Source organism: Perca flavescens, chromosome 14, assembly GCF_004354835.1.
Source record: "Perca flavescens isolate YP-PL-M2 chromosome 14, PFLA_1.0, whole genome shotgun sequence".
Lineage (NCBI taxonomy): Eukaryota > Metazoa > Chordata > Actinopteri > Perciformes > Percidae > Perca > Perca flavescens.
In genome coordinates, this window is record NC_041344.1 from 30517840 (window position 1) to 30530306 (window position 12467).

At 40.1% G+C, this 12467-nt stretch overlaps 1 protein-coding gene across 1 annotated transcript in view; it reads left to right on the forward strand.

The window, feature by feature from the left end:
- Positions 1 to 688: 688 nt before the first annotated feature.
- The window catches only part of LOC114568244 (gamma-aminobutyric acid type B receptor subunit 1), a 103136-nt gene continuing 91357 nt past the window's right edge, over positions 689 to 12467 (forward strand). Inside the window, exon 1 of the mRNA XM_028597723.1 lies at positions 689 to 829. Coding sequence (XP_028453524.1) covers positions 704 to 829 — 126 coding nt within the window. The 5' untranslated portion in view covers positions 689 to 703. The remainder of the gene's footprint in view (positions 830 to 12467) is intronic.

Genomic DNA, 12467 nt, shown 5'->3' on the forward strand with positions numbered 1-12467 from the left:
TAGGCGGATAGATGAGGACGGGCAGGTACAAGACGAGAGGATCCGGTCTCTTCGTGTGTTTCCTCACACGCTCAGTGTAGCTTTGTTTAGAAGGAGGACGCAGGGTCACAGCCATATCTTATCTCTGCGGAACAGGCTCAGGCTGAATACCACGGAGCCTCCGCCAGTTGAGTTTCAGCACCGTGGAAAGCGCTGCGAGCTTAAAGCCTTCCTTAGACTTCATCACCAACCTCGGCTTCATAGTCAAGTTCAGTTAGAAAACAGCAACTCCAGCCACTTCAATAGTTGCATGAAGACCGTTCGGGTATGGCATGCTAGAGTAGATAATAATTGTTCCCGCAGTGCTGAGGAGTTCACAGAAGATGGATGATATTGTTTTATAATAATTGCATTTATTTTTGAAACAACAACAAGCAGTCAAATTAAAATTGGGCCCCTCATGTAAATTAATATTCTAACGGGGGTCCCATCTCTGAGGAAAACCCACCTGTGCCGCTCATGGGAATCCATTGTTCCTGACCCACGCACAGTAAAGCCTGCAGACTCACAGTTGAACAGTATTGGAGGAATAAGCTGCCTGAGCCTTCAGCATCCAACAGCGATGGCTCGGCTCTGCTCTCTGACCATGACCCTCACTGTCCTCCTCTCCTGCTCCTGCCCGACTCTAGGCAAGAAGAAGCTCTACATCGGAGCCCTGTTCCCCATGAGTGGAGGCTGGCCCGGCGGACAAGCCTGCCTCCCCGCCGCGCAGATGGCTCTGGACCTGGTCAATAAGAGGGCCGACATATTGCCGGAGTACCAGCTGGAGCTGATACACTATGACAGTATGGTGAGTAACTCACAGACTATGGTACTACACAGTCTATTTCCCTTGCTGTATTGACTCGGTTCTTTCCATCTTGACTACATTGTAATGTATGTTGATCAGAATCAGAGTAGTTGGTTGGATTGGTCACATGAGACTGCACATGCTGTAGCAGGAATTCAGATGAACAACACTAAAGAAGATGATATGCAACATTCATGCAACATTCATTGAAGTGTTTTCTAACCCATTAAATGCATGTCTGTATGGACTGAATAAAGTCATTGTAGTTTGGGTCGTACAAAATTAGGAGTTTAAAAAGGAGAAAAAGCATACTACTATCAATGCAGGCACCCTTTGTAAAAGGGTTTAAAGTTTAAACGCTTTGTTAATGGTTAATAAATCATTGGGTTATGTGTTCATAGAGATCAGTTACAATCCATTCATAAAAAATAACTTTTGGGTTGCCAGGTTATAAAATATATAATATATTTATTTATTTTATTAACATTTCAAAAAATAATACATAATTACTAGAAGTAAATTCTACACGTTTTTTCACAACCTGACAACAACTTTTATACTATAATCTAAAATATCTTCTATAGGAAAATAGTGATTTATTAACACTTATAAAACAATTAGTTACAACAAAAGGGACAGAAAAAGTTAACTTTACGACGTCTAAAAAAATTACATTATTTGTGTGGATGTCATTTGTGAGGTGAAAGTTTGGAGTCCACACAGCAGACTGTGGCGGTCATATTTATATCTCAACACTGTGATTACCTTTTCCACATCATGTTAGGCCATCATTGGGTTAATTGGCAGTCCTCTGTGTGTTGTATGTTTTAAAATGCAGCATTCAGGTTATAAAGTAGGTCGCAGCCCCAGAGAAATGTGCTTCTACTGTATAGTAGCATGTGTGTGTGTGTGCGTGTGTGTGTGTATGTGTGTGTGCGTGTGTGTGTGTGTGTGTGTTTGTTTGTTTGTTTAAGAACAGCAGCTACTGTGTACAGCTTGCACACACACTCTCTGCTAATGGCTTCCTGTCTGCTCACCCTAGAAACTTTCCTGTTCGTCTGTTTCTGTTGTTTTGCACTCACCCTGAACTCCAAACGTTATAAAAGCAACACATCATAATAATTTTAAATGTGATCTGTGCAGGAATATAGACCAGAAGACAATGTGGTCGAGGAAACACAATTAGAAACACAAAGTCAAATAGAAGAGTAGAGACTTAAAGATGTGTAGGTCAGGACGATGGATGAGCAAAGAGTGAACAAATGTTTAAAGGAGCCCCAACTTGCTTTTCTATATTTTGTATTTTTGTCATATCTGTAATGGTACATGTTCAGCTTTAAATAATGAGGTAAACATATTTAAAAGAAATCCCTGTGAGATAAAGCCTCAGATTTCACACTGTTCTGAACACTCCGGTTTCAACCGTTTTTTCTACTCTTGGTCATCTGCCCAGGCAGACACACTACTGCAGTGTTTACATTACATACCCTGCCAAATGTAAAGTAGCTACATGCTAACGCCAGGGAAACCTGTACTCTTGGCTGGCGATGATGTTATTTCTCCACAATTTCAGATCACATTCCTTCCCAGTATTTGGTTTAGAAGCTTTAATTGGTGATTTTTTATGGTATGTAACAACGCATTATGTAATAACAATGCATAATGTAACAAAATGTAAAAATTTAATAAATATACTTAATTATGTAATAACACCTGCATTATGTGATAATCTGCCGCATTTTGTAATAAAAACCTGAACCCAATATGTAATACATTTCTCCGCATTTTGTAATAAATTATGACATAATGCGGCGGTTCTTACAAAATGTGGGGGTTGCAATTTTTTTTTAACGAAAATGTAATATGCTGCATCATGTAATAACCAACCATGTCTTCATTCACTTTTTATAACACTTTCATGTTTATTTATAAATTTGAGCGTGAATCATGCTGACTCAAAATTAATTTTAAAAATATACTATTTGTTCAGTAGGTTAGCATTTCCTTTCATTGGTCAATACACATCACCAAATGTAGTACGCATGTATTTATTTATTTTATTTATAAATGTTGATGTTTTATTACATAATGTTTTGTTATTACATTATGCGTTGTTACATGGTACAAAGTCCTACTTGCACCTACTTGCGTTGCAGTATATAGCAGAATGTACAGAGACAGCAGAGCACAGATACAAAGACTCCGGAGATTCGGAGACGCTGACCAATCAGAGCAGACTGGGCTTCTTCGGGAGGGGGCCTTAAAGAGACAGGCGCTCCAACAGAGTGTCTCAGACAGAGGGGCGAAACAGGTGCAGCAGCCATGGGCAGTATGAGGAAAATAAAGTGTTTTTTGAACATCAAAGCATGTAAACATGTTCTAATACAAACACAAAACACATGTATGAACCTGAGAACAGTTTAAAATAGGTCTCCTTTAAGTAGCTTGACCATTATTAAAGTCCACAGGCTTACCCCCAATTTCCACCGGTTGCGGAACGTCTGCGAATCTGCTCCGGAACGGCGACGGAGTCATTAGGTTTCCATTAAAGTCGAAGTTTGTATTTCCACTGACTGCAGAACGCCTGCGTTCCGACTCCGCAGCCCTCCGGAGCAGAGACAAAGAGCTTATATTTTTGCCGGATGCCGGAGAGCTCCGCAGCAATTCAGCACAGGGCAGATAGTGCGGGACAGGAAGTCGAGCACAGAAGCAAAATAAAACATCCGGTTCATTTTCAAAATAAAATACACCGTGCTCACGGCAGATCATATTTCCCTGCACTACATCTTGAAAACACAGCACAGAGTTGCATCCCGTCTACTCCTCTGGATGGAAACAAACTGTTATTGGTTCTATTCTACCTGAATTCACGGGATCTCGTGGGTCCTCGTGACTTCAGCTGTCATTCATGGCCGCAGCCGTTACGCAACAAATCCGGACCTGGTGGGTATTGACAGACGTTCTGCATTCGGTGGAAATCCCCAGTTAGACAATCATTGTTTCACCAGTCACGGGACACTGGGTTGCCTCAATTGTTTCTGAAAAGCAAAACCAGTTGGCCAAAATCTAGTGCATTAGAAACAACATGAAATATACCCGTGACAAAACCAGGTTCTGCTGCTGCATGGAATTTAACATCTGGTATGTTCTTGTTTCTTACACTAACACTCTCACACTCTGTACAAACCAGAACTGGTACATTTCAAAAAACGGTAGCACACCACAAATTACGGCACGGTAAGAAGATGGTAATAGTGGGGTAACAGTGTGATAATAAAGAGGTAATATATATAAATAATAACATGTAATGACGAAAGTGATAACTGGGTAATACATCACAGTAATAAGATGTAATACTGAGGTAGTAAGGTGATAAGAAGGTAACAGATGTAATAACATGCAATTACCAATGTAATAAGTAGGAAAGGGTTCGATGATAACCATATGTATATCTGGGTAAATCTAATAGTTATATTAATATTGTAATAACATGATAATAATGGGGTAATATATGTTGATGTTTTCACAGTATTATAGGTTACTATCAGCTATACTACTATAATACCTTCCAAATTAGATAAAATTTCTTGGAATTTAAAATTCGTAATAACCATATTATAATGCTGACATTCATCCACCCTTTATGTTCCAAACATTTCCCTTTTGTTTCAAGGTAATACTTATTACACAAATTACATATAATACAAATTATATGTTTAATCTTGTGACTTCTTGCCTGGAAACACGTCTGGCAGTTTCTGTGTAACAACCATGAATCAGTGCTGCAAAATGCAAAACTGCCTGTTTCTATTTCATTTCATGGTAATATTGGAATAACAGAGGTGCAGAGATTACCTGGAAATGCTTCTTGTAGTTTCTGTGTAATAACCATGAATCAGTGCTGCAAAATGCAAAACTACCTGTTTCTATTTAATTACATGGTAATAATAGAATACCAGCGGTGCAGAGATTACCTGGAAATGCTTCTGGTAGTTTCCAGGTAATCTCTACACCTCTGTTATTCTAATATTACCATGAAATGTGTCTTATCCTGCATGTATGTAATCCTGTGCAATCTGACCAGCAGCTAAACACCTTCCACCATCAAGCACTGGAGACTGGGATCTTCGTAACTCAGTTTATTTGACTTAGAAAGGGTGAAACTGGGAAATGAAACAAAATGACCAGTTACTTACATATTGATGAGTCACAAACAATAATTAACAAAGATATCAGAACAGTATGTCAGCATCTGTTTCACATACCGAGAATGCTCCCAAAGGCATGGAACGTCAAAGATTGAAGCGTATAGTATGAAGAGATGCTGAACACATGAGACTGTCCTGCTCACATTCAACTTCCTGACTAAGTCCCATGGTGCAAAGGTCCTACACTTCTTAAAGCAGACCTGTGCATTGTACGGCCCCCGGGCCACATCCGGCCCTTTGGGCAGCCCTAACCGGCCTGCGTGAGGTCAATGGGAAGTTAGCAATCAAACGTAAATAAGTGTACATCATGCATGGAATACAGCTGCATTGCTTTTATTTTGAAGGCGATTTTTTGTTGTTGTTGTGCGAACATATGCCGCTTCTTCTTCTCTGGTTGCAAGTCGCAATTAAAAAGAAGTAGAAGAAGAACAGAAATCGGAGAGCTGCGGAGAACTGAGCTCACGAGAGACGTTAGCATGAACGTATTTACGAGCCGTTATCCCTCAAAAATGTCAGCTCATGGGAAGAAAAGAAAGGTCGATACAGAGCAGCAAGTTTTTAACTAAACATGGACTTCTATGTATTTATTTACTGAAGTCAAAGGTAAAGCTGTGTGCTTAGTTTGCGGAGAACAGTTCGCTGTGTTGAAGGATTATAATTTGAATTGCCACTATAATTCTAAACATGCAAAGAAATACACCAACTTGACTGATGAAGAGCGGGAACGGACATCTGCAGCTTTGCTAATTAAACTGCAAAAGCAACAAGGCTTTTTTACCAAGCGTTGCACATCGAGAGATGCAGCAGTCAGGACCAGCTTTGTGATATCCCACAAAATTGCCAAAAACATTAAGCCATTTTCTGAAAGGGAGTTTATTAAAGAGTGTTTGGTGGACTCTGCTGCACTAATATGCCCAGAGAAAAAAAGAGGCGTTTGAGAATGTGCCGCTTTCCAGGCGAACTGTAACGAGAAGGATTGAGGACAAAGCGGGAAACCTGGAGATTCAGCTGCAAAGCAAAGCAGACAATTTCAAACTTTTTTCCTTGGCTCTGGACGAAAGCTGTGATGTCCGTGACACAGCCCAGTTACTAACTTTTGTACGTGGGATAACGAAAGACTTTGAGATAACAGATAATCTGGCAGCAATGCGGTCAATGAAAGGGACGACAACGAGGAGTGATTTGTTCACTGAGATAAATGCATGTTTTGACAAAATGGGACTTAAATGGAGCAAACTGGCATGTGTACAACCGATGGCTGTCCGAATCTGACAGGAAATGTCTGACTTTTGAAGCGGATGGAAGATAAAGTGACTGAAGTGAACTCAGAACTGAAATTGGCATTTTTGCATTGTATTATACATCAGCAGGTGTTGTGTAAGTCAGTGCTAAAACTGAACCATGTTATTGATGTTGAAACTAAAACAGTTAACTTCATCAGGGCAAGAGCAACAACAACAAACAGGCAGTTTGTGTCACTTTTGGAGGACCATGAACCTGAACATGGTGACATATTGTAGGCTACCACACAACTGTCAGATGGCTCAGCCTGGGCAAGGTGCTTAAAAGAGTATGGGACCTGAGAGCGTAGATTCGAGAGTTTTGTGATATGAAAGGCAAAGACATCCCAGAGCACTCTGATGTAAACTGGATGGCTGATCTTGCATTTGCTGTTGATGTGACTGTACTAATGAATTAACTATAAATACGAAACTGCAAGGCAAGGGCCTATTTGCACATGAAATGCACAGCCTGGTGAAGGCCTTAATGAGAAAGTTGCAGTTTCTCTCAAGCCAGTTGGAGGGCAGGGACGTCACTAGGATTGAAAGACTTGCCCCCAGGGTATTTGTAACTTGCGTTTGCAAAATCTTTGCTCACATCTTTTGTTACTGTATTAGAGCTACACTTATGTCAACAACCAGTCAAGAAACCAAGATGTTAACAAGTAAAAAGTGACAGACATATCCTCGCCTTCCATTTCTACTCTGTTCCTTCTGTCTTATCCTTTAAGATAAAACAAAACCCTGATGCTAATTTAATGACTTTGGAATGCAAATTGGTCACATGAAACAACATCTAAAATGTCCAAAAACTGACAAAGGCCAGACAGCTAATAAGTTGGTAAAGGTAAATAAATATGACAAATAGCAGTACTATAAAAAGAAAAAAATAGGCATAATAGGCATCACTGCATACTTTATCATGTAAGATATTAATACGGATCCTATTTAAAGTGGCTTCTGTCTAAATACAATAACCCGATGGCGGAAGGAATAAAAGATTTGGAGTAACGATTACTGTATATATTTACTGTATGTAGGGTTGCTTTCATTTTATTTTCACATGTGTATCTGTGGGCATGTCTTCATCTTTAGCCTAACCTACATTTAGGCAACATCTACATATTTATTTAATTTATCACAGCCAATGAATGCAGAAAGTTAAATTGGTTAGAATATAGCTAGCATATATAATAAATATAATTAAATAATTTAGTTTAGGCTATGCATAGTACCTAGAACTGCCAACAAATGCTTATTGTTAGAAGAAAACAAAACAATCCTTAGACCTATAGACCACTACTGACCTTGATCACGCCGGCTCCCTCAGAATCAACTGCTCTGCCAATCTCCTGCTTCTCTCTCTCTCTGCTGAAATATCTCCCAATATCCATCTCATCTGCTCCATGAATTGAAGGATACACCGGTACAATAGCATGAACAGGGACCCTATGACATTTAGTTTTCAGTGACAACAACATTGTATGGGGATTGATATTGTTTTAGAATAGGCCTACTATAGAGATAGGCTATATTATTGGCAATGAATAAAGAGTTGTGATTAGCTTGCTAAGTTAACCATTTCTTGTATTTCCCTCGTTCACTTTAGCTAGACTTTAGTTTTCCATAGCAAACCAAAATATCCCCTTTCCTTTACCTCAAGAAAACGTAGCTAAAGGTAAGCAGGTAATTTAAAACAACTTACAATTTCACTCTGTATCACTAGGTGTAATCAATCTTCCTTTCAGCGTGTGTATTGGTGTGTGTGTTTGTGGGGGGGAGGGTGCATAGCGAGCTCAGACCAAAGAGTAGCGACAAGACGAGATGAATCCCCCAGTTACTTGCAACGCTCCGGTCTGCAACGCTCTGAAAGCTGCCAGTTCACACCAATGCAACGAGACGGTGTGGTGCATCATCTTGATAGCACGACTCTTTGTCTAACTTCCGACTTTTCGGCTATTTTTTATAGCTGGATATATATCTTTTGTTGCGTCTGAATAGGAATGATACGGTTATTGATAAATCAAATTGTTATTGTTGTTCTTATTATTATTTAGGGGGGCTTAGGAACATTTTGGGGTAGCTTCAGCCCCTCAAAAATAGGCCTAACGACGTCCCTGTTGGAGGGTAACACTCTCACCCACATGCAAACCCTGAAAGAAGCCACACCATCAAACGATCACCTCTGCAGGTACTCATCCATGTTAGTGGCACTGCATGGTGAGTTTTCAAGGCGATTTCAAGACTTCAAAACAGTTGAGGGTGAAATGCACATGATTTCTTCTCCCTTCACTTGCAGTGTGGACAATGCACCTAGTGATGTTCAGCTCAAACTCATTGACCTGCAGTCAGATACAGCGCTGTCAGAGAACTTTAAGTCCGTATCATTGCTGGATTTCTATTCTTCTCTCAAAGAGGAGAACTTTCCACACATGAGGAGGCACACTCAGAAGATGTTGGTTCTCTTTGGATCGACCTACATATGTGAACAAACATTTTCAGTGATGAAGTTTAACAAATCCAGATACAATGGGGCCCGCATTTTTTCAAATACGCCGCATTTTCGCCGCATAAATTGCAGATTCCCACCCAAAATATGCAGGGCTTGCATGATTTCATAATCCCCGCATTTTTGTTGCAAAAAAGTCACATATATCTTAGCAGAAAGTTGAAAAATGTTGCGCTTATTTCACACAAGAGCATTTTCCCCTGTTGCCATGGGAACGTTATGAAGTGATGTAATTACACGACGTGAACATCGTCAAAAAGCAGGGTGTTGGGGGAATCAATTTTTTTTCTCTTTCATCAAACCGCAATTTTTGCAAGTTCCCACAATTTCATTGCATAAATATCCTGCATATCTCATTGCATTTTTTAAGAAAACGTGCTACCTACACTGTATAACAATACATTACGTATTTCCTTTATTTCAGCTTACATGTTAACTACTGTATATTCTACTGCATTACAATTACAATTGTTTTTACAATTATCATTGTATAATGTTTGTGACTCATCAATATGTAAGTAACTGGTCATTTTGTTTCCCAGTTTCACCCTTTCAAAGTCAAATAAACAAAGAGTTACAAAGATCCCAGTCTCCAGTGCTTGATGGTTGAAGGTGTTTTGGTGCTGGTCAGATTGCAGAGGGTTATGTACCTTCTTATCACCTTACTACCTCTGTATTACATCTTATTACTGTGATGTATTACCCAGTTATTACTTTCGTAATTACATGTTATTACCTATTACCTCTTTATTATCAGTTATTAGTTACCCCACTATTACCATGTTATTACCGGGCCGTAATTTGGGGTGGTGATGGCGCAGTGGATAACCTGGGAGACCTGGGTTTGATTCCCACTGCGATACATCAACCAATGTGTCCCTGAGCAAGACACTTAACCCATAGTTGCTCCAGAGGCGTGCTCTGACATATATAGTAATTGTAAGTCGCTTTGGATAAAAGTGTCAGCTAAATGACATGTAATGTAATGTAATTGTGCTAGCCAAAAGACTATGCATTACCACTAATACTATCACTATTAAACACTATTACTTCCCTTTTCCAAATACATTGTGGATTAACTGCTGCCTGGATTATGTTCACTGGCAACAATTTTTCTAATCCAGGAAGTGTCTAGTGTTGTCTGTACACAGAAGCCCTTTGACCTTAAAATCACAGGACTTTGTCCTGCATCTCATGTATTGTTAGTTTTAGGCTATCGCAAAAAAAAGTTTCCACATTTAATATTTTTTATCAAATGAATCTCAATACAGTTCACTCAATGCTCACTTATGTTTTTCAGCCGTCAGCATCTCAGTTTGAATCAATACAGCTGTTTACACCGGTGGCAACGAAACACGTTTCACACATGCACAACTGTGACCCAACTAGTTTTGACCCCTTTTCAAATTAGTTGCAGTCTCAGCGGCTGCAAACGGAGACCTTTGGCAACATCAACACTGATGCCAGCGTTTCTCCACCTGATTGGGTCTTATCGGTCACGACGTCTCATTCTCTGAGACTAACGCTACTAACATTACCATGGCAACTACCAGCATCGGGCGGAGTCTACACGCTGCCTCCTGTTTATGCCCAGTACACCAGAAAGTAGCAGTAGAAATGTAGCCTTAGATCGAGTGTGGGAATGCCGAAGATAGCCGGCAGTGGGTTAGGTTCAATGGGGCACTGTAGAATTTCAGAGATTGTTTAAAAGACAGAGGGCCAGATGTACGTACATTTGCGAATGAAGTGTTATCGCCTGAAGTGGGTGCAAGCGTTAGTACATCTGGCCCTGAATTCCAAAAGCTAGCAAGGGAAGGGCATGTCCAGAACATAGACTTGGTCGGCATTACTGGGAACGCCCACTAAAACATAATTTCCGTTTATGCCGTGGGGGAAAACAAACTATTCTAATTAATGAGCATAGACCTTGTTAGTGGTTAATCCTTAATCTTTGTCATATTTACGATTGTTTTTTTTTGCATGGTACAATCCCGAAAAGTTGCTGTGTGGCATTCTGCGCCTCTATTAAGTAAAAAAATCCTGATTTTAAGTTTTATATACTGCCAAATAGACAGACGGAGCCCGTGTTAATACCACTAATGTTGCTGCTACAGTCTGTAACAGTTAACATTACATGGAATTTATTAATTTAACATGCTTAGACACATTTCTCTTTAATATAGCTTTAATGAACGTAGGATAAAAACAGACTGTTTGATGACCCTGGTATTACATTACTGAAATACAGTGAGATTAAATCATCTAAAATAAGCTAACAGTTAATGTTAGCTGTCTCTTACCTGGAGACTCAAAAATTTGGGGAAATGACACCTCTGGCCGTTCCGTTGGGTTGTTTGTCCAGTCACTGATAATGAACGGACAATCCGACCCAATACAGCTTGTATCTTCAACTGTCAAGCAGCAAAAGTGATTTTGAGTAGTCCATACAGGGTTAACACTATGTTATCCTGTCAGGAGGAAAGGATTGTTTTTCCCCACGGCGACTCTGCTACAGGCCACACCCCCAGCTATGACGAGTCACCGACCAAGTCTATATGAAAAAGTGAGGCAGGGGCACGTTGACATTTATCACAGGTAGGATCCACGTCAGGATAGATTTTAGCTAGTTTTTTTCTTTTTTTAAATGTGAGCACGGTGCACAACTTTGAAGCTGTTGCATTTCCATCTGTAATTTTCGACCCATGGCAATATCTTTCAAGACATGGGTGAGGATGTTTGAGAATTATCTTCTAGTGATCAGTGCAACTGGAAACACTTGGACAGAGGCAAGAAAAAGAGCATTATTACTGCATTGCTTGGGCTCAGAAGGGCAGAGAATTTTCCATACTTTACCAGACTCTGGAAACAATTTAGCAACTGCCATTACTGCACTGCAGAATCATTTTACTCCTGATATTAATGTGGTTGCAGTGCACCAAAAAAGAGTTCAAGGAGCCCATGAAACAATAGTACAATACATTGCTGTATGTATTGCATAAAATACATACGTTGCTTAAGACAACTCACCGCAACATGCAAATTCCCAAATGGAGGTTATTTGATTCAAGATCAACTTGTTGAGCATGTGGCTAACCCTCGTATTAGAGAGAGACTGTTGTTGAAAGAGAAACTTACATTAACTGACTCCATTACTATAGTCACTCAAATTGAATTAGCAACCCAGCAAGCTAAAGCTATGGCAGGTGACCAGCACTTACCTGTACAAGTGGTCCAGACCAAAAGTTCAGAGCGCAGACAAAGACCACAACGCCAGGGCACCATTACGAAGTTGCACCAAGGGTACACTGCAAGACCAGCTTCAAAACCTACCTCAGCTTCCTCTGCAAGTACCTGCTTCCGCTGTGGTTCAGACAAACACCTTGCCAATTCCCGTGAATGTCAAGCAGCAAAAGCAACCTGCAGGAATTGCAGTAAAAAAGGACATTTCGCACACATTTGCCAGTCTATGCAGACTCATTCAGTGGAAGAGGTTGAAGTGCCTGAATATACACTTCTGCTTGTAGAAGGAACAGACACTCCTGATAAGATACAATGTACAGTGGACATTCAAGCTGCACAGATCGTGAAGACAGTGAAATTAACTGTGGACATTGGTGCTTCAGTTTCAGTCTTACCCAGAT